Source organism: Triturus cristatus, chromosome 5_1 (assembly GCF_964204655.1).
Source record: "Triturus cristatus chromosome 5_1, aTriCri1.1, whole genome shotgun sequence".
Classification (NCBI taxonomy): Eukaryota; Metazoa; Chordata; class Amphibia; order Caudata; family Salamandridae; genus Triturus; species Triturus cristatus.
Genome location: NC_140587.1, coordinates 179,059,359 through 179,081,290, shown reverse-complemented (window position 1 = coordinate 179,081,290; position 21,932 = coordinate 179,059,359). Strand labels below are relative to the sequence as shown.

General features: G+C 51.8%; 1 protein-coding gene across 1 annotated transcript in view; it reads left to right on the top strand.

Moving 5' to 3' along the window:
• Window positions 1–21,932, top strand: part of LOC146830595 (ATP-dependent RNA helicase DHX58-like) — a 143,192-nt gene that overhangs the window by 112,403 nt on the left and 8,857 nt on the right. Inside the window, exon 12 of the mRNA XM_085604788.1 lies at window positions 679–772. Coding sequence (XP_085460914.1) covers window positions 679–772 — 94 coding nt within the window. The remainder of the gene's footprint in view (window positions 1–678; window positions 773–21,932) is intronic.

The window sequence follows — 21,932 nt, the reverse complement described above, 5'->3', positions numbered from 1 at the left end:
ACCAAGTGAGGCCTATTGTCCAGAACATGATCACCAATATTTGTGTGATTTATAACAGTCTGTCACAAACCACATATATGTATGTGTTCTACAGGATCGTTAAGTTGCTTATCCTCCACAGTTTATGGGAAATAGCCAACACAGGGATTATAATTGTCAAGAATGAATAGATACAATTGAAGACAACATGTGGGGCCTTTACAAAGAGAGGGGATACATGAAGAGGCTGAGCCAGGAGGTTGCCATACCAAGATAGAAAATTGTGTGTAGCACAGAGAGCAAGATGTCAGTACTAATACAACTTTGCATCCAACCGTATGCAGTGTGTTGGGAATAGTAGGCATTATAAATTGCTTCTGACTGGTCAATACAAGGACACTCTGCTATTTTTACTGTGCTGTCTAAGTTAAAGAAAGGAGATTCCAGTCACACCAATTGAAAAAGAGCATATGCAGAGCTCCTCCTAAACATGGGTCACTAACAAGAGAAACTAACTTTCTGTCAAAAATAATGTCATGGAACTAAGGAGAGGCGCCATACAGTCATTACGTGAGAAAGAGGTTCTTTTTTTAGCTAAAGATAATGCATCTATGTTATCTTTATCATATCTATCATATGTTAGCCCTTTTAAGTGATGTTCCTCAGCTCTGACACATCCATTTCTTCTCTTTGTTGCAGAATCTACTACAATGTGTCTGACACTCCAGTAGATCTTGGCAGAAAAATGATAGACTGGGAGGCTGGTGGACTGATCAGCTGCACATGCGGACAGGTGAGTTCTGCATGCTTCCATTATATCAAAGACCTGTGCCAATACTGGCCTAGTTCATTGTCTTGTGTCATATCAGACAAGATGGGCAGTCAAGTGAAAAGTCCGCCTCTCATGTGACTATTAGGAGGTAGACAAGATAAATAGTAATTTGTGACAAATCTGTTATTTTTTTAGTTGTGTAAAAGTAAGGATTATGTAGATTTATGAGAACAGAATGTTCTAGCATGTGTGGTTTGAGCATGTTGTCATGTAGATGTTCAGCAGTTGCTGCTCTGCCTTCCTGGACCAGACATCAAGACTTCTTTATAAACAGCACTCAATTATTAAAAATAAAAGGTACAGAAGCCCAAAGTTTTCATTAGGAGCCCATCATGTATTTGTCGAATACCATCACACGTCTTTCTTCTTCTTATCTCTTTGTCTCACTCTTGCAGGTTGTTTTTCGTCTCTGCTTTCTCTCTTTGTCACTGTTTTCCTATCTTACTATTCCTTCTTCTTTCTACCGTTTCTCCCTTTTTAGGTCTCGCCTTGCTATCGCGTAAGCGATCGCAAAGCGAGACTATTGTGGGTTTTAAAAGTGCTCCCAAAAAGCGGATTGCATGGCTAGCACGCGCACAATCACGCGCATCGTGCCGCCATGCAATCTGCTTTTTGGGAGCACTTCAAAGGGTCCGCTCCCCCGCCCCCAAGCGCTCACGCGCGCCACGCTCCGCCAGGCTTGTCTTGTTTTGCATGCCATCTTCTCTCCTTCCCAGCGTATTAACCAAGCATCTGACAACGCTGTTTTTAACAAATCATTCCTACCCCCCTTGTTTTAACCCACCATGTCCTCCTTCCTGATCGCTGTTGATTTAAATCCCCCCCCCCGCCTCCCCCCCACTTCAGCCACTTCCCGCACTATCACTCGAATCCCCGAAGGTATTGGAGTGCTTTATAAAAGCACCATTTACATTACAAAGACACTTTCAGTTTGAGTTTTTTTTTCTATTACACACACAGGCATTAAGTGATTTGCCCAGGATCATAGGATGTTGAGCCAACACAGAGACTCGAACCCTCTTCCTTAGGTCGAAGGAGGAGGCACGAATGAGAACCATCCTAAAATGAAAGGGTCGGTCAGCTTTCTTTTAATACATTTTCCATGTGTATAATGTGCATTCCCGTCCCACATGCATGACGCTCACCACGCCTGCAAACACTACTCCACCAAATATTGGTTATAACGTGCTGGCAATATTAGACTTTCGAAAGCATGGAAGGTCTATTGCTGCGCGAAATTTCTCAAAGGTACCCACCGCAGCACTCAAGAGGATACACAACTTGCCGTCAGCCAGCTTTGCCTTTGACATGCATTGGTTGTGTTAACTCACCCTCCCAGCCCCCACCATTGTTTTTAACAACTCCTCCTGCTTTTAAACCACCACCTCCTCCTCCCGCTCTCTGCTGATTAACCCACCCCACTTCTTCAGCCACCTCCTGCGCCCTCATTTGTGTCCCCGAATGTATTGGAGTGCTTCCTGCAAGCTATTTACTTCACGCACAAAAATCTGGGGTTCCCACAATTCACAGCTACTTTTCAGTATTAAGACACTAATCCCACTGCTGCGCCGGATAGTGCCCCGTCACCAGGCACCTTAATTCCACATGAAAACACACTTACAAACACAGGGTAAAGTACTGTGGTGGGGGAGGGAGGGGAGCGCGCACAAGCCCAAAGACGTGCAAGCCTGCTCCATTCATCAGCTTTTGGATGTGTTAAAATCCACAGTAGTTTAATACACCATAACAAAGCATAACATAACAAAACATAGCCTAGACTAACATAAAATAACAGCATAACATAACAGAACATAGCCTAACATAACAAAACATACCATTACATAACATAATAAAACATAGCCTAGCGTTGCATACCATTGCATAGCATACCATAACATAACATAACATAGCCTAGCCTAACATAACATAACAAATCGTAACATAGCATAACAAAACATAACATAGTATAGCATAACATAACATAGTATAGCATACCAAAACAACGCATAGCATAACAAAACAAAACAAAACATAGCATAGCATCACAAAACATAGCATAGCATAACAAAACAAAGCATAGCATAGCAAAACACAACAAAACATAGCATAGCATAACAAAACATAGTATAGCATAACAAAACACAACAAAAAATAGCATAGCAACAAAAAATATCAAAACAAAACATAGCATAGCATAACAAAGCATAGCATAAAACAAAACATAGCATAGCATAACAAAACATAGCACAGCATAACAAAAAATAGCATAACAAAACTCAACAACACATAGCATAACAAAACATAGCCTAACAAAACAAAGCATAGCATAGCAAAACAAAGCATAACATAGCATAACAAAATAAAACATAGCATAGCATTAGAAAACACAAAACATAGCATAACAAAACATAGTATAGCATAACAAAACACAACAAAACATACCATGGCATAACAAAGCATAGCATAGCAAAACAATACATAGCATAGCATAACAAAACATAGCATACCAAAACACAACAAAACATAGCATAACAAAACAAAACATAGCATAGCATAGCAAAACACAACAAAACAGCATAGCATAAGAAAACGTAGCATAGCATAACAAAACACAACATAGCATAGCATAGCATAACAAAACACAACAAAACATAGCATAGCATAACAAAGCATAGCATAACCAAACACAACAAAACAAAACATCATAGCATAACATAACACAACATAGCATAGCAAAACACAACAAAACATAGCAGAGCATAACAAAACATAGCATAGCATAACAAAACAAAGCATAGCATAGCAAAACATAGCATAGCATAACAAAACATAGCATAACAAAACATAGTATAGCATAACAAAACACATCAAAACATAGCATAACAAAACATAGCATAGCATAACAAAACACAACGTAGCATAGCATAACATAACAAAACACAACAAAGCATAGCATAACTAAACAAAATATAGCATAGCATAACAAAACAAACATAGCATAACAAAGCATAGCATAGCATAACAAAACACAAGAAAACATAGCATAACAAAACATATCATAGCATAACATAACAAAACAGCATAGCAACACACAACAAAACAAAGCATAGCATAACAAAACATAGCATAGCATAACAAAACAAAACATAGCAAAACACAACAAAACATAGCATAGCATAACAAAACATAGCATAGCATAACAAAAAATAGCATAGCATAACAAAACAAAACATAGCATAGCATACACAAAACATAGCATAGCATAACAAAACATAGCATTGCATAGCATAACATAACATAAGAAAACATAGCATTAAGTTTGATAAACTCATAGTAGCGGGCTAGCTAGCTTTAACGGCCAGTGAGTGTAAGCAACTCCGTCAACCCAGAAGCAGTCACTCGGTCACCTTTGCTCTTGTATTGCAGTTGCTTTGTTTATTAAACAGTGCCCATATTTATACTGTTAGCACTTTACTTGTGCAAATTTCTGGGCTCACAAAACTTTGATGAATCGAAATTCACAACTGAGGCTGTTAAGTTCGTGCTATATAAAACCCTAAGGATAAATAAAAAACATTGCCATTTACAATGTGAATAGCTCCAACAAACACAAGACCTTTTTCAAAGTACAAAACATTGCCATTTACAATACCAATAGCTCCAGCTCCAACAAATGCGAGACCTATTGCATTTCCAATGCTTGTTTCTCTCGTGTCTTTGGGCCAAAATATGATCAGGGAAAACAAATCTCAGCCCCCAAAATACTTGCCAGCGCCCATCACCCACTACAACTGGCCCAAACTAAGCACTGTTTTTAACTCCTCCCAATGCCTGGCAGTGCATAATAAGCCAGTGCTCACCTCTTTCACTCAATCAATCAATCAATCAATCATGGAACTTATATCGCGCACTACTCACCCGTAAGGGTCTCAAGGCGCTTGGGGAAGGGGGTCTGCTACTGCTCGAACAGCCAGGTCTTGAGCTGTTTCCTGAAGGCCAGGTGGTCCTGGGTCATCCGCAGGTGGACGGGTAGGGAGTTCCAAGTCTTAGCTGCCAGGTAGGAGAATGACCTTCCTCCAGCGGTGGCTCTCTGGATGCGAGGGACGACGGCGAGGGCGAGGTTAGCGGAACGTAGCCGGCGGGTGGGCGTGTAGAAGGTGAGGCGGCTGTTGAGGTACCCTGGGCCTAGGTCGTGGAGGGACTTGTGTGCGTGGGTGAGGAGTCTGAACGTGATCCTCTTGTTGACAGGGAGCCAGTGCAGGTCTCTCAGGTGGCACGAGATGTGGCTGCGTCGGGGGACGTCCAGGATGAGTCGGGCGGAGGCGTTCTGGATACGCTGAAGTCTTTTCTGAAGCTTGGCTGTAGTACCGGCGTAGAGGGTGTTTCCGTAGTCTAGTCTGCTGGTGACGAGAGCGTGGGTGACCGTCTTCCTGGTCTCGGTCGGGATCCATCGGAAGATCTTTCGGAGCAAGCGGAGGTTGTGGAAGCAAGCTGAGGAGACGGCGTTGACTTGTCTGGTCATCGATAGGGAGGAATCCAGTATGACGCCCAAGTTGCGTGCGTGGTCCGTCGGTTCAGGTGCGGTGCCTAGTGCCGGGGGCCACCAGGAGTCGTCCCATGCGGAGGGTGATGGTCCCAGAATGAGGACTTCTGTCTTGTCCGTGTTCAGTTTCAGGCGGCTGATGTTCATCCATTCAGCGACGTCTGTCATCCCTTCGTGCAGGCTGGCTTTGGCGGTGTCGGGGTCTCTGGAGAGGGAGAGAATCAGCTGGGTGTCATCGGCGTAGGAAATGATGTTGAGGTTGTGTTGGCGTGCGATGGCAGCGAGGGGTTTCATGTAGATGTTGAAGAGAGTAGGGCTGAGCGACGATCCTTGCGGGACGCCGCAGATGACTTCGGTGGCCTCGGAGCGGAACGGAGGGAGGCGTACTCTCTGTGTTCTGCCGGAGAGGTATGAGATGATCCATTCCAGAGCCTTCCCTTGGATGCCGGTGTCGTTGAGGCGTTGGACTAGTGTGCGGTGGCAGACAGTGTCAAATGCTGCGGAGAGGTCTAGGAGGATGAGTGCCGCTGTTTCGCCGTTGTCGAGCAGGGCTCGGATGTCGTCGGTGGCTGCGATGAGGGCTGTCTCGGTGCTGTGGTTGGCTCTGAATCCGGACTGTGATGGGTCGAGGGATCCGTTCGTCTCGAGGAAGGCTGCCAGTTGCATGTTGACGACCTTCTCGATGACTTTGGCCGGGAAAGGAAGGAGCGAGATGGGGCGGTAGTTCTTGAGGTCGGTCGGGTCCGCTGTTGGTTTCTTCAGCAGAGCGCTGAGTTCGGCGTGCTTCCAGCTCTCCGGGAAGGTTGCTGTGTTGAAGGAGGTGTTGATGATGTCTCGGAGGTGGGGTGCGATGGTAGAGGCTGCCTTGTTGAAGACATGATGGGGGCACGGGTCGGTCGGAGATCCGGAGTGGATGGTGTTCATCATGCGTGACGTGTCTTCGGGGGTCACCTCGGTCCATGTCTGGAGGGTGGCGGCGGGGCGCGAAGGTACAACCGATGGGTGCGGGGGTGAAATGTCGAAGCTGTTGTGGATGTCGGCGATCTTGCGGTGGAAGTACGAGGCGAGGGAGTCGCAGAGGTCCTGTGAGGGAGTGATGTCGTTGTTGCCGGTGCTGGGGTTGGAGAACTCCTTGACGATGTTGAAGAGCTCCTTGCTGTCATGGGCGTTCTTGTCCAGTCGTTCCCGCAGAGATTTCTTCTTGGTGGTGCGGATGAGCTGGTGATGTCTGCGAGTGGCGAGTTTGAGTGCTGTTCTGTTGTCGGCGGTCTTGTTGAGGAGCCAGGCCTTCTCGAGGGTGCGGCAGGCCTTCTTGGAGTCCTTGAGTTCGTCGGTGAACCAGGGGGCCTTCTTGCTTCTGGGTCTGGAGGGGGGGTTCTTCAGTGGGGCGAGGTCGTCGGCACAGGAGGTCAGCCACTGCGTGAGGTCGAGGGCAGCTGTGTTAGGGTCCGTGGTCCTGGCAGGTGGGCTCTGGCTGAGGGAGGTGGCGAGCTGGTCGGCGGTGATCTTGCTCCAGTTTCTGTGGGGAGCCTGCTTCGGGTGATTGTGGACCGTGTTCTTTCTGAAGCTGAAATGGACGCAGCTGTGGTCGGTCCAGTGAAGTCCGGTGGAGTGGCTAAAGGTGACGTGCTTGCTGGACGAGAAGAGTGGGTCGAGCGTGTGGCCGGCGAAGTGGGTGGGGGTGTTGACCAGTTGCTGAAGTCCGAGGTTGGCGAGGTTATCCAGCAGGGCGGTGGTGTTGTGGTCATTGTTGTTCTCCAGGTGGAAGTTGAGGTCCCCGAGGAGGATGTAGTCGGCGGAGGGGAGGGCGTGAGGGCTGATGAAGTCGGCGATGTCTTCGCAGAACTGTGCGCGTGGTCCCGGGGGTCTGTAGATGAGGGTGCCTCTGAGGGTAGTCTTGGGGTCGGTGTGGATCTGGAAGTGCAGGTATTCGGCGGCGTTGAATACGTCGATGGAGTCAGTCGAGATGCGAATGGTGCTCTTGTGTACGATGGCGATGCCTCCTCCGGTCTGGTTGACGCGATCCTTCCTGATGATCTTGTAGCCGTCCGGGATGGCTATGGCGATGTCGGGGGCTGAAGAGTCGTTCATCCAGGTTTCCGTGAGGAAGGCGACGTCCGGAGATGCGGTGTCGAGGAGGTTCCAGAGTTCCACGGCGTGTCTGTGGACGGAGCGGGTGTTGAGCAGGATGCACTGGAGGTGGTTGCTGTTGTCCGTCTTGGTGGGCGTGGTGCTTGTTTGGAGGCAAGAGAAGTTGCAGGATCGGCAGGTGAAGGGTCCATGGGTGCGTCGCGGGGACGCTCGGTAGCATCCGGGGGCTCGGGCGGTTTTGAGTGCGATGAGCGTAGCGAAGTCGTAGATCCTGCGGGGGGGCTGGCGGGCGCGGGGACCAGGGAGTCTGGCGCTGGGCGCGGTCCAGGCGCGGACGGGCGCAGACGGGCTTACCTTTGGCGCACCTTCGGCGCTCAATCGGCGCTCCCGCTGCGCGCGTCCGCTGCGCGGTCGCGGAAGGGGCGTCATAAGTAGGAGCCCGGAGGGAGGGTCAGCAGGGAGGCGGGAGGCTGGGTAGCCAATGGGCAGTGAGGGGAGGCGGGACTGCGGGGACCGGAACAGGGAAGCGGGAGGAGGGGAAAGAGTGACCGGGGCAGTGGCGGCGGAAACGGCGAAAAAGAAGAAAAACAAGCAGGCAGCGAGCGGAGGCCGGTACCTGAGAGCGGCGGAAGGAGGTAAGTGGCGCCAAAGGGGGTTGCAGTGGGTGAAAGGCAGCGGCAGGCGTAGGCAGCGGCAGGCGTAGGCAGCAGCAGGCGTAGGCAGCAGCAGGGGATAGGAGCGACCGCCTGTGGGTCACAGGGGGGTCACACTGACCAGCGCGGTGAGGATCCCTAAGTAGGAGCCCGGAGGGAGGGTCAGCAGGGAGGCGGGAGGCTGGGTAGCCAATGGGCAGTGAGGGGAGGCGGGACTGCGGGGACCGGAACAGGGAAGCGGGAGGAGGGGAAAGAGTGACCGGGGCAGTGGCGGCGGAAACGGCGAAAAAGAAGAAAAACAAGCAGGCAGCGAGCGGAGGCCGGTACCTGAGAGCGGCGGAAGGAGGTAAGTGGCGCCAACGGGGGTTGCAGTGGGTGAAAGGCAGCGGCAGGCGTAGGCAGCGGCAGGCGTAGGCAGCAGCAGGCGTAGGCAGCAGCAGGGGATAGGAGCGACCGCCTGTGGGTCACAGGGGGGTCACACTGACCAGCGCGGTGAGGATCCCTAAGTAGGAGCCCGGAGGGAGGGTCAGCAGGGAGGCGGGAGGCTGGGTAGCCAATGGGCAGTGAGGGGAGGCGGGACTGCGGGGACCGGAACAGGGAAGCGGGAGGAGGGGAAAGAGTGACCGGGGCAGTGGCGGCGGAAACGGCGAAAAAGAAGAAAAACAAGCAGGCAGCGAGCGGAGGCCGGTACCTGAGAGCGGCGGAAGGAGGTAAGTGGCGCCAACGGGGGTTGCAGTGGGTGAAAGGCAGCGGCAGGCGTAGGCAGCGGCAGGCGTAGGCAGCAGCAGGCGTAGGCAGCAGCAGGGGATAGGAGCGACCGCCTGTGGGTCACAGGGGGGTCACACTGACCAGCGCGGTGAGGATCCCTAAGTAGGAGCCCGGAGGGAGGGTCAGCAGGGAGGCGGGAGGCTGGGTAGCCAATGGGCAGTGAGGGGAGGCGGGACTGCGGGGACCGGAACAGGGAAGCGGGAGGAGGGGAAAGAGTGACCGGGGCAGTGGCGGCGGAAACGGCGAAAAAGAAGAAAAACAAGCAGGCAGCGAGCGGAGGCCGGTACCTGAGAGCGGCGGAAGGAGGTAAGTGGCGCCAAAGGGGGTTGCAGTGGGTGAAAGGCAGCGGCAGGCGTAGGCAGCGGCAGGCGTAGGCAGCAGCAGGCGTAGGCAGCAGCAGGGGATAGGAGCGACCGCCTGTGGGTCACAGGGGGGTCACACTGACCAGCGCGGTGAGGATCCCTAAGTAGGAGCCCGGAGGGAGGGTCAGCAGGGAGGCGGGAGGCTGGGTAGCCAATGGGCAGTGAGGGGAGGCGGGACTGCGGGGACCGGAACAGGGAAGCGGGAGGAGGGGAAAGAGTGACCGGGGCAGTGGCGGCGGAAACGGCGAAAAAGAAGAAAAACAAGCAGGCAGCGAGCGGAGGCCGGTACCTGAGAGCGGCGGAAGGAGGTAAGTGGCGCCAACGGGGGTTGCAGTGGGTGAAAGGCAGCGGCAGGCGTAGGCAGCGGCAGGCGTAGGCAGCAGCAGGCGTAGGCAGCAGCAGGGGATAGGAGCGACCGCCTGTGGGTCACAGGGGGGTCACTAATGTAGTCTTGAAACACACCACACAATTAGTCCAGCCAATGCAACCCTGGTTTGATTTTTTTCCTGCTTGAGCACATAAAGAAAAAACGGTATTTGGACAAAATATCAAGTCACACAAATACCGAATTTTTAATATCGTGATACAGAAATATTGTGATGCAGAGATGTCAATTACAAAAATATTGATTTTTTTGAAGGTAAGTAATATCGTTGTCAAAAATATCTGTGTTAATATCGTTTACAAAAATATAGTTGTACAAAATTTCATTTTTAAATTATCTTTATGTATTTTAATTTATATTTTAATGGTGAATGTTATAAATTGTTTGTATAATTGTTGTTAATGTTTTTAAATCTAGTTTATAGTTTTTTTTTAAACTTTAATTTAATTGTTAATTGTAATTTATAGTGTCATAGATGGTTTATGAGGTTTGTAGGGGTGCAGGCTGGGAAATTAGTTATATGTAATTGATAATTATTTTGTAATTAATCATTTAATTTTTAAATTATAATTTAAGTGCAGCTTGTTGGATTTGTACGGGTATACGGTGGGAATTATTGATGTATTAATTGTTTAATTGATAAATATGTAAATTGTGCAATTATTATATTTTTCAAGTTATATTTTAGGTGTGGGTTGCTTAGTTTGTAGGGGAATGGGGTGGGAAGTTAAGTACAAATTACTAATTAATTATTAATTTGGATTGAAATCTTTAATTTATTGATAATTGTGTACATTATTTAATAATTTAATTTGTTATGTTATATATTAGGTGTGTTTTGTTGTGTTTGTAGGAGAATAGGGAGGGAAGTTATTTAATTAATAAAAAATATGTATTCATTTATTAATTCTTTTATTTATTACTTAATATGTAAATTGTGTTATCCTTTTTTTATTTCAATTGCATTTTAATTGTTAGCTGTTAAGTTTGTGGGAGTATAGTGTGGCATTTTAATGACATTAATACTATTTATTTTAATTAATAATAGCTATTAAAATTGTAATAAATATGTATAATTTTTTTATTTAGACATATCATTTTTATATGAATAATTTTATATTTTACGTTAATTAATAAACTTGTTAAAATATGTTATTTGGTTTAAGTGAACTACTCTTTCTCTAATGTTGCACAGACCAAAGTTGGAATAGTAAATTTGACCCATTCCGAGTCCACCACTTTCACTACTGTTGCACAGATTGGAGTAGGAATAGTAAATTTTACCCCTTTGGTGTCCAGCACTTATCTTATTGTTGCACAGACTGGAGTGGAAATAGTAAATGTTATGCCTCTGGAGTCCAACACTTTCCCTATTGTTGCACAGACTGGAATGGGAGTAGTACATTTTACTCTTCTGGTGTCCTACGCTTTCCCTACTGTTGCCCAGACTAGAGAGGGAATAGTAAAAAAATAAAATGTAACAACATATTTTATTGATTTTCGGTAGTACCAGATGGGCCAAGCCCGGCAAGCAGCGTACATTTGAAGGGCATACTGTAAAAACTTTAGGTACTGAGAATTTTCCACCCTAAAGGTCTGCGGAACATCAGACCAGGAAAAAAAAACCCACCCCCAACCACGCACCATTCATACCATAAAAAACATAGTATAAACACATTGAATTAGTTCCCGTCTACATCTGTGTAACTCTTATCACTGGCCAGTCATTTACCACTAGCCGTTCAAGAGGGTCTCGGTTTAGTGGCTGCTTTATTAAGGACAAGTCAATACCTCAATATTTGGCCCACCTGGCCCAGATCTTCACATGCTCCTGTGGACAGCCCCTCACCTGAAACACCGCAATCTCCACAGATATGCTCCTATCCATGGCCTTGTTCCAATTTGCAACACACGGTGGGGACGTAGCCTTCCAGTGCTGTGCAATGTCTCGCTTTGCCAATGTGAGGCCCAAGAACAGAAGGTGTCTTTTATATCTGTTCCCACCAATGTCTTCTGTGCTGTTTAGGAGTGCCAATCTTGGGTCTGCCGGAATGTCCCATGCCAATATCGGCCCCATGCAAGACAGAACGCCCGACCAGAAGTGTTGAAGTGCCCCGCAACTCCACACCGTATGGAGAAACGACCCGACCCCTCGTCCGAGCCACAGTGGAGACATGCGGGGGACTGAATAGCCCCCATCTTCCAGAGGCGGAGTCATGTGTAATATATTCTATGGAGATATTTAAATTGGATCAGCCTGTATTTAGTGGAAACAGCGGAATACCTGAGGCTAGCCAGCGCCTCTGCCCAATCGTCTGTCAGGGTGGGTAAGTCCACCTCCCATGCCGCTCGGGTCTGATGTATAGTGGTTTTTGAGTGTGTAGTGAGGGTTTGATAAATTTGCTGGATTTTGTGGGCCCCCAAATCCCCCATCGACAACCGACCCTCCAACGGGTGAAACTCGGGTAAAGACTTAAGACGCCGGGGGGACAAGGCATGATGGAGCTATAGGTATCTATGAAACTGTGATTTATGAAGGTTGAAATCCTCCTGCAACCTCTGGAAGGACTTAAGCATGGACCCCTGCATAATATCTCCGAGAGTGGATATCCCACTATCGTCCTACCTTCAGAACCCCACTAGTGTCGAGATAGGAGGTGTGATCCCTGCCATAGGGAAGTAGCACTGGTCAGCATACTCCACCAACCCATAGACCGGACCGCCCGCCTCCATATCCGAATAACTGTCCGGCAGGCCGGGGGAAACACCTCCAAGGATGAGCAGCTGTACAAGAGGTGGAGCAGCGGGGTATCCGCCATGAAGAGCCTTTCCACGGCATAGGCCGGGTCACCTGAGAGCCATACCACCATTCATTGATCACCAGGAGATGCGAAGCCCAGTAATGCGCCCAAACATCAGCCGCCGCAATCCCACCGCAGTACGTAGACTAGATAAACGTGGCAAGCGCCACCCGGACCGCACCCCCCTGCCAGAGGAACCTATTCAGGAGTGCATTTATTTGGAAAAACCACAACGGGGGGATAGGATACATATAATTCTGCAGCCACGTGGCAAAGACACCATTTGGAAAATGGCGGACCTGCCGTATAGCGAAAGGGGCAGGTGGGACCATACCATTGTTTTGTCGTGGACAGCAGGAAGCAGCGGAGCGTTATTGCGCGACCAAGCTTCGTTAAGACACCGCGTGATATATACCCCGAGGTACTTGAAGCACACGTCAGCGACGATCAGCCCAAGCCTGACTCCTCTGCTCGCCACAAATGGGGAACAGGATAGATTTGGACGGGTTAGCGCATAGCCCTTAAGTCTCCCCAAAAATCTGCAGGATTTGAAGCACACGTGGCCCGGAGGCCCACAGATCTGATATGAAGAACAGGGCGTCATCAGCATATAGCGCAATCCTGTCCGAGCACTCCGGCGACTAGTCCAGTCCCCGGAAGACAGAGTCCAGGCGTACCTACGCGGCTAATGGCTCTATCGCTAAGGCGAATAAAGAGGCAAAAGGGGGCTCCCCTGTCTCGTGCCCCTGCGAATGGGGAAGGGAGCTGAGTAATATCCGGCCGCACGAACCGATGTGGTGAGATCTTTATACCATAATTTCACATAGGCCCTAAAGCAAGGTCCCAGGTTAACAACCTCTAGGAGCTTAAAAAGATAGGTCCAGCTCAGCGAATCAAACGCCTTATCTATGTCTGCCAACAAGACCACCGCGGGGCGACCCAGATGGTGAGCATCCGCCACTGCGATGTGGGCCCGTCTGATGTTGTGTCTGGTGGAGCGTTGTGGCATTAAACCAGACTGATCTGGATGTACCAGATCTTGGATACACATGCGGAGGCGGTCAGCCAGGACCTTCCCCAGCAATTTAGGCTCAAAATTCAACAAGGAGATGGGGCGATACGAACCCAGGTCTTTAGGAGGGCGGCCCGGCTTGACAAAGACTACAATTTCGGCGTGTCACCAATCTGGGGGCAGAATGCACTGTTCTTACGCCTCGTGGATCGCTTTAAGTAGATGAGGTCCGAGAGTCCCCATGTGGGGGCGCAGGAAGTCGCACAGGAACCCGTTTGGGCCTGGTGCATGTCCCGGGTGAGTATTGGATAACGCCGTCTGCAGCTCGCCTAGGGAAATGGGTTTGTCCAGGGCGTCGCTTTGCTCGTCCGAAAGGCGACGAGGAGGGATATCTGTGAAGAAGTCATCTATAAGGGATTCGGCAATCACCTCACGTTCCTCATAAAGTGCAGCGTAAAAATCGGCAAAGGCCTGAACCACAGCCTCGGGGAGGCACACATGTCGTTGTCCGGGAACCTCAATAGGGGAACCTGCGTCGGGGACGCTCTGGCCTGTGGAGCATCCAGCTGGACTTATCGCCCCATTGATAAATCCTATATTGGGTTGCCAGCCAGGCCTCTTTGGCGCTATCTGTATGCAGCTGATAGAGCTGCTGTTGAACATGCAGCATATTATGACGGGCACTGGAGTCAACCCTCCACCATTCGGGATTGCAGTTGGACCTGACGGTCCTCCAGTTCCCGTATCTGTACCAGGCGGCGCTCCTTCTCCCCCGTGCAATAGCTTATGTCCGCCCCCCGAATCGTGGGCTTGACCGGGGATGGGGAGGTTCCAACATTGAAGCTAAGATAGTCGGCGATTGCCCGATGTAGCATCTCCTGATACTCAGCGCCACGGAGCAGCCATGGAGACATGCGCCACCTATAGGGGGCTCGACGGGTCTGCAGCCGCAGCTTGAGTTGGACCGGCGAATGATCGGAAAGGCCCTGGGGCATCATGGATGTGTGTGTCACTCTGGGTATATAGCTGTGTGGGAGGGACAGATAGTCCAGGCGTAAAAGAGTGGGGTGGACTGACGATGCATATGTGAACCCAGCTTCTGAGGGTTGAAAGGCCCGCCACAAGTCTGCCCAGCCCAGTGTATGTGCCAGTATGTGCAATTTAGATCTAGAGGGGGATACATCAGGTGGCCCAGCTCTCCACCTATCCAGGGGATTTCCTGATGTCTATGAATGTCTGGCCTAGCGGTGGTAGAAACTTCCAATTGTGATCTGTTCACCCGCTATGATGCCTGAGATAACCGTAAAACGGCCACCTGGCTCTGACCAGTGCTGTGTAACCCGGAGTGGCACTCTGCAGTGAATAAGAACTGCTGTGCCTCGCGCTCCCCTCGTAAAACCGGAGTGGTACACCGTGGCGAACCCGTAGCGGGAGAGGCAAGGGCCTTTAGTGCCCAGAAGATGCGTCTCCTGTAGTAGTAGGATGTCGGCTGAGTAGCGCTACGCTAGATGGAGCACTGCCTCCCGTTTGACCTTGTTCAGTAGACCCGCACATTCCAGGAAAGAATGTTGAGTTCCCACAACGGAGATTCACCCGTGGTGTGGGCCATTCCTAGTCCTCATAATGTATAGTGATAAACGATGTGAGAATGATGGAGCATGGAATTGTGTGCATGGTGCGTAGAACATAGAACTAACAAATGAGTCATCCCTACCATCTTAAGTATGCAGTGACCAATGGTGCATTAATGACGTGACTTGGAGACGTATGTCTGGTGTGCAAACCACAAAACAAACAACCTGAAACCCAACATGACCCCTCCACCCCCATACTTCCAACAGTGAGGAGTATCTGTCGTGGTGTTATCCAGCCCTAGGACCCCGACATGATGACCCAGGCAAGTCCTCCAGTGGATCCCCCCCACCCAACATTACCCAAACCGTCCAGGGCGGTCAGCGACCGGCACCTCTCAGAGCAGGCGGAGGAGACCCCAGCGCACCAGGATCTTACGCTGTCCAGTGAAATACCGCGGCTACGGTAGAATGTTCTGCTGAGATGGAAAACCAGGATATGCCCCTATCCAGGGCTGTCTCAGTCTGCAGACCCCGATGGACCCTGGGAGCGCCAATTAGAGCAGGACCTGTGGCGCCGTGTCGTGGAGTCCCTGTCCTGCCGACCGCCGCGATGGGATCCCTGCGATGAGTCTGAGTCCAGCCGTGGTGGCGAGTGCGGCTTAAGAGTACGCTTTTCATCAGTCCAAGCGAAAATCTCCTCGGGGGAGTCAAAGAAGAGAGTTTTGGCATTGTATATCACCTTCATCCGGGCAGGAAACAGCAGCCCATAGGATAAGTTAATTTCCCGAAGACGTCGCTTGGCCGCCACGAATGACTGACGTTGCTGCTGCACTAGCCGGGTGTAGTCCGGGAAGACCAGGATGGGATGAGATTCAAAAGACATTTTGTCCTTGTGGAGCCGGGCATAGTGGAGGATCGCATCCCGGTCGGCGTAGTTGAGGAGTCGGGCGATGATAGGCCTCGGACGCTCCCCAGGAGGCGGCTTCCTAGTCAGTGCGCGGTGGGCTCTCCCCACCACAAATCAAGGAGACATAACCTCGGGTAGCAGCAACGCCTTGAGCCAGCCAGAGAGGAATTCATCCATGGAGGTACCCTCGCAGCCCTCCGGAAAGCCTACCAGGCGAATGCTGTTTCGCTGGGCCCTCCCCTCTGCATCTTCGACATGCGACGCAAGTTCCTTCGAGACTGTGGTAAGTTTGTCCACCTTCTTCTGGAGGGCGGATACGGTGTCCTCTACCGTGGAGACCCTGGTCTCCGCCTCAGTGATTCAGCCTAACGCCCTCCGAAGGTCCTGAAGAAAGAACAACACCTCAGAACCAACAGCCCCGATCTGGACCTCAAGTGCAGCTCCTGGGTTGGTTAATGGCCGAAAAGCGCAGTGTCGGAGGCCATGCCCTCGGTGACCTTCTTCCCTGTTGGAGCAGTGGTATATTGATCTATGGTAGGCTGCTTAGGGGCCACAGCACCATGTTTATCCTTGCCCATTGTGGAACAGAAAATCCAACAGGGGAGCTCGCCCTTGGCCCGCAGCCCTCGCCGGCAGGTGCGGAGGAGTGGGCCTTCTCGCGCTGAGGGCAATGTTCCGCAGAAAGTGGAGAGCCACGTGGCACCAGGTCCAGCTCTGGAGGGAACCCTCCATCCCCGGATAAACCCAGCTCGGTCCGGGCCACTACTAGGTCGGGAGTCTACTCACCACAATGCCCTACTCCGGACCACACCATCCACCGGCTCCAGGGACCACCAGGAATGGCGTCAGACGAACTTCCCAGGGGCGCCAGGCAGGTCAGGAGGAGATGGTCGCCAGGGCACCAGCAACTCAGAAGGACTCCACGGCCAGATGAGAGGGCGACCACAACCCACAGAGCGCAGGCCGCGGCAGCCCCACAATCGCCCGCGGTTGTGCCAAACCCGGCCCCTGCAGTGCACCTGCAGCGTTCTCAGGTGCGGGCAGCCACAGAGTCCAGGGCCCCCACAAGTCCACCGGGTCACGTCGTCGCGCCCCAGCGGGAGCCCGACCAGGGGGTCTACTGTGGAGGTTCCAGGTAGAAGAAGCAGGCCTCCGGTGAAATGCACGAGCCGGCAAACCCGCCGGTCCCAGCCACCAACTTCACTATCCCAGTCCTCACAAATGAAGGGCGAGGTCTCGTCGGCAGTCCACCGCTTGCCGCAGCGCGGCCACACAGCATGTCCTCCATGCAGCTCGATCCCCGAAACTGCCGATGTCGGAGAGAAGACGGCCCGACCCCCACAGCACAGCGGGTCTGGCCGATGCAGGCGTCCACACAGCCGGGGCCCTGTCAGGGGCCGCGCCAGCCCCGAAGTCTCCGTACTCCGCTCCATGCCACTCCGGGGATGGGAATGGGCCCTCGGCAATGGCGTCACTACCACGGTCTGGGCAGCCCGCAAGAGCACACGGCGGCAGGCTTCAGATCTCCAGAGCTCTCCCCAGGCTCCGTCTGCAGCTCCACGGGGAGATGACAGTCTCGGCAGCAAATCCACACAATCGGCCTGCGGCGATCGACAACCACGGCCTGGCCCACACGGCACGGCCCTGTGTGGACTCCACTCTCAGCCACCGCCGTTTCGACACCGGTGTGTTCCGCCAGCAGAGGTCCGCAGCAGCTGCTTCTGGGGTTAGGATAATTGGAAGATTAGGGCTCTGAGATGGCGCGGGCTAGCAGAGCTCTAGAAAGACGCGTCCGCTATGCTCGCTATGTATTAGAAATAGTAGATACAGTTTTACAGATGTTACTATTTTTTTAACATTGCTTATTTATATGTAATATTATTTGTTTAATTTTATATTATTGTTGATATTATTTTCATATAAATATATATAATTATATATATTTTTATTTTTTTGTAAAAAATGTTTTGTTTAATTTTTTTATTATTTTATGTTATATATAATGTGTGTTTCATATCACTAAATTAAAAAAAGCCATTAAAAATGTAATATATTCTAAAATATTTTTTATAAGTGTTATGCTATATATAAATATATGTATATATAACTATACGACTAATTATGTGTGAATGTTTACGTAAGTATATTTTTATTCATAGTATAAAATGTTACCTTTATGTATTTTACATTATAATTATGTTGGATATTAAAATATTTAAATTTACTATTTTAACCTGAATATGTTTTTTAAATCGATATTTTTATAATGATATAAGTGTGAAATAATATATATTTTTCGATATTCTTTCACTTACCTTTATGTGTATAGGAAAACTATATTTTTGTGATCGATAATTTTGACACAGTATTTATTTATCACAATAATTGTGATTTCGATATTATGTCACTGAACCTAAAAACGTAGTGGCTCTTAATCCATCTAGTCTTCTTCGTACTATTACACTAACTATAACATTTGTTATAATTTCGTACATTGCGCATGCTACTACAATCCCTTAGTGTTGTAGCAAAGCAGGTTCAGTTACTCAAGTAAGTGGTAATTTTTTTATCTAGGGATTATGACATGCTACGTTTCTTTAAACACATACCCCTCTGGGGGCGTGGCCAAGATGGCGGGGTGAGCGGACGCTTCCTCCCGTAGCTCCTCCGGCCCGGCCAAGCTAGAGCCCTTTTCTTATGCTTTTCTCCCCCCGCTGAGGCTCAGCGCGGGAGGGGAGCGTGGCGGAGCATCAGGGGTGCACATTGGTGCTGTTTTGGTTCGGATCGCCTCGGGGGAACCCCCCCAAAAGTTCGATCGCGATCAAGGAACGACGACGGCGAGCCCGAGGGGCGGAGCGCACTGGAGAGCTGTCCGGGTACCTCGGCCGGGCCTGGTGCTGAAAGTTGCGATCTGGAGGGGATCTGGCCCGCCGTTCGACGGTGACTGACGGAGCCTTGCGAGAAGGGGCCCGACGGTGTGGAAGGCTTGAGGCGGGTGCCCCGGCACTCAGATTGGTGACGGCGACACCTCGCACTGCGGAGGCCCTCACCCCTAGCCGAGGTACAGCGGACTCCCTGATGGGGTTGGACCATCTGGGCCCCTGTGCGTGACAGACGGGGGCCGGTGGTGGAACTTATTCTACTGTGGGGTGCTTCGGGGGCCCCGGTGGTGTCGTCGGGCCTGGTCGTTTTGGCCTGCTCCGCCCGGCCGCCATTTTGTCCCCGAAGGAGCAGTGGTGGCAGCCTTCGCCGGAGTCCTAGCTGCTGGATGCAAGCGACCCCCGCTGCTGCTGGGCTGACTACCGGAGGGATGTGCTGATGAGACCCCTCCGCTGCGGCCCCCTTGGTTGTCTCACACGAGCTCTTGCGGCTGACGGTGACCGGACTGGGCCGCCATTTTGTCACCTGTGACGCAGCGACTTCACTCGTGGGGGATACCCAGGTCGAGTGCTGGCCGGCGGCTGAGCATCCCTGGTGACCGACTGCGGAGCTAGCGATGTCTGGAAGAGGAGGCCCGAAGAAAGGGGACCGTACCCTGCCGGACATGCTTGGCAGGGCCCAGCACTTGCGGGACAGGACGCAGCCCTCGCCGGGGCCCTCCCGGGCTCCGGCGGATGTGACTGGAGGGGAGCCACCCGTCACGAGGGCCTTTATGGAGGAACTGTTTAGCTCCCTCAGGGAGGACTTCCAGACACTGAAGCGGGAGGTGGCCAGCGAGGTCCGAGAAGTGCGCAGGGAAGTGGAGGGCCTTGGCGAGCGCGTGGAAGCGGTGGAGACGGAGGGCCAACAGCGAGCGGAGGAGATAGTCCACCTCCAGCAGGACGTTCTTCGCCTCCGGGAACAGTGTGTGGAGCTCCAGGCCCACTCTGAGGACCTTGAGAACAGATCTCGGAGGAACAATATCCGAGTGCGTGGCGTGCCGACTGCGGACGAGGGGTCCGATCTGGGGAGCTACCTGCGGGCCCTGTTCCGAGAGATTCTGGGGGAAGCTGCGGACTTTCCCATCAGCATTGACAGGGCGCATAGGGTTGGCCGGCAGCGCCAGTCATCGGCACCTCCACCGAACATTCTGGCCTTCCTGCCCGACTTTCCACTAAAGGAACGCATCATGGCTGAAGCCCGCAGGAAACAGCCCCTGACTTTCCGGGATCGGCCGGTGGCGCTTTACCAGGACCTCTCCGCCATCACTCTGCAGAAACGCAGGTCCTTTAGGATTGCCACTGACTTTCTGCGCGAGCATGAGACACCGTACTCTTGGGGTCACCCCTTCCGCCTGATTTTCCGGTGGAACGGAGTGTTACACCAGCTACGCTCCTTGCAAGACATTTATGGTGTCCTGGGGCTCACGGCGGCGGAGGAGGAGGGAGCTATGCCGTCGTGGAGGTCCTCGGAGAGACGGAATCGGCGGAGGTCAACGAGGCGGCGCTCAGCGACCAGTGTGGGGCGCCCGGACTCCCCTACCATCAGAGCGGACATGGCCGACGCCCTGAGGGCGGCGGCCGGGGACTCGACCGGCTCCTCTAGCGTGGCCTTGACGGCCTAACACACTCTCCGGGGGGAGATGTCTTTAGCTTCTTTACATGCTTGGTGCGGGGCGGGGGGGTTGGGGGGGAGCGGTTGGAGGTGAGTGGCTGGACGTCCACTTCGCTCTTTTCTACGGACTTGCCCGTTTTGGGGCTTGACTGAGACTATGGGGTGTTTGAGTTTGTGGGTGGCTAGTTGCCAGGGTTGTGTTTTGGGTGGGGGAGGGGGTTGTTTTGGGGTCGGGAAGGTCCCGTCCGAGGTTGTCTATGCCCGCTTTGTTTTGGCCTGTCCTGCGCTGCGGCCCCACGCGCCCCACCCGCTGATTCCCTGCCCATTGCATGGCGCTCCTAACCCCCGCGAGGAATGCCGGGCCTAAAGGTAGTGACCCTTAATGTTCAGGGTCTGAACAACCCGGTGAAGCGCAGAGCGATCCTGTCGTTGCTGGAGGGGACGCAGGCGGACATTTGCCTTTTGCAGGAGACACACTTATTGCCCCGGGATTGCCACAGGATGCGCTCTGCTAAGTTCCCTACCCAGTTCTTTTCCTCGGCAGCGAACAAGACGGCGGGGGTAGCCATTCTCCTAGCGAGCTCCTTTCGGGGGGAGGTGTTGCATAAGTGTGCGGAACAGAAGGGGAGGCTCCTTGCGTATCGCATGCGCCTGGGAGGCATAGCATTTACGGTCGGCTCAGTTTATAGCCCAAACGATCACCAAGAGCGCTTCCTAGATTCCGCGCTGGTGGATGTCACTGCTTCCCCCGACCGCCACATTATCTTGGGGGGAGACCTCAACATTGTCTTTGACTCTGTGATGGACAGATCGGCGCAGCGCTTCCCGCAGACGGGGGAACTGTCCCAGGCTGGGAAGGCCCGGATTGCGGAAATGGATTTGCATGACCTCTGGCGCTCCATGCACCCCACGGATAGGGACTACTCTTACTTCTCGCACGCACACCGAACATACTCACGGCTGGACTACCTCCTGGTGAGTGGACCGATGCGTACTGCTGCCACGGCGGCGGACATCGGGGTCCTGACCCTGTCTGACCACTCCCCAGTCACCGGCGTTTTCCAGTGGCCGGCGGCCTCCCCCTCTCGGGGGGTGTGGCGCCTCCGGGATACACTTCTACACAAAAAGTCGGTGGTGCAACGCATCGGGGAGGTCATACAGGACTATCTCACCCACAATAGCAACACTGACACCTCGCAGGCGACACAGTGGGCGGCATTGAAGGCCGTCCTCCGGGGGGAATTCATCTCTATCTCTGCAGCTGAGAATAAGGAGCGGCAACTGAAGAGGGATGAGCTGACAGCTCAAGTCCGGGAGCTTGAGCAGGTCCACCGCCGTACGGGGGCGCCGAGGGTGTGGAGGCAGTTGAAGGCAGCGAGGAAGCTCCTGTCGGCTCTGGATCTTGACAGGGCGGAGTACGCCGCCCTACGCTTGAAACATGCCTACTACACTGGGGGGGACAGATGTGGCAAGCTCCTAGCACACCGGCTCC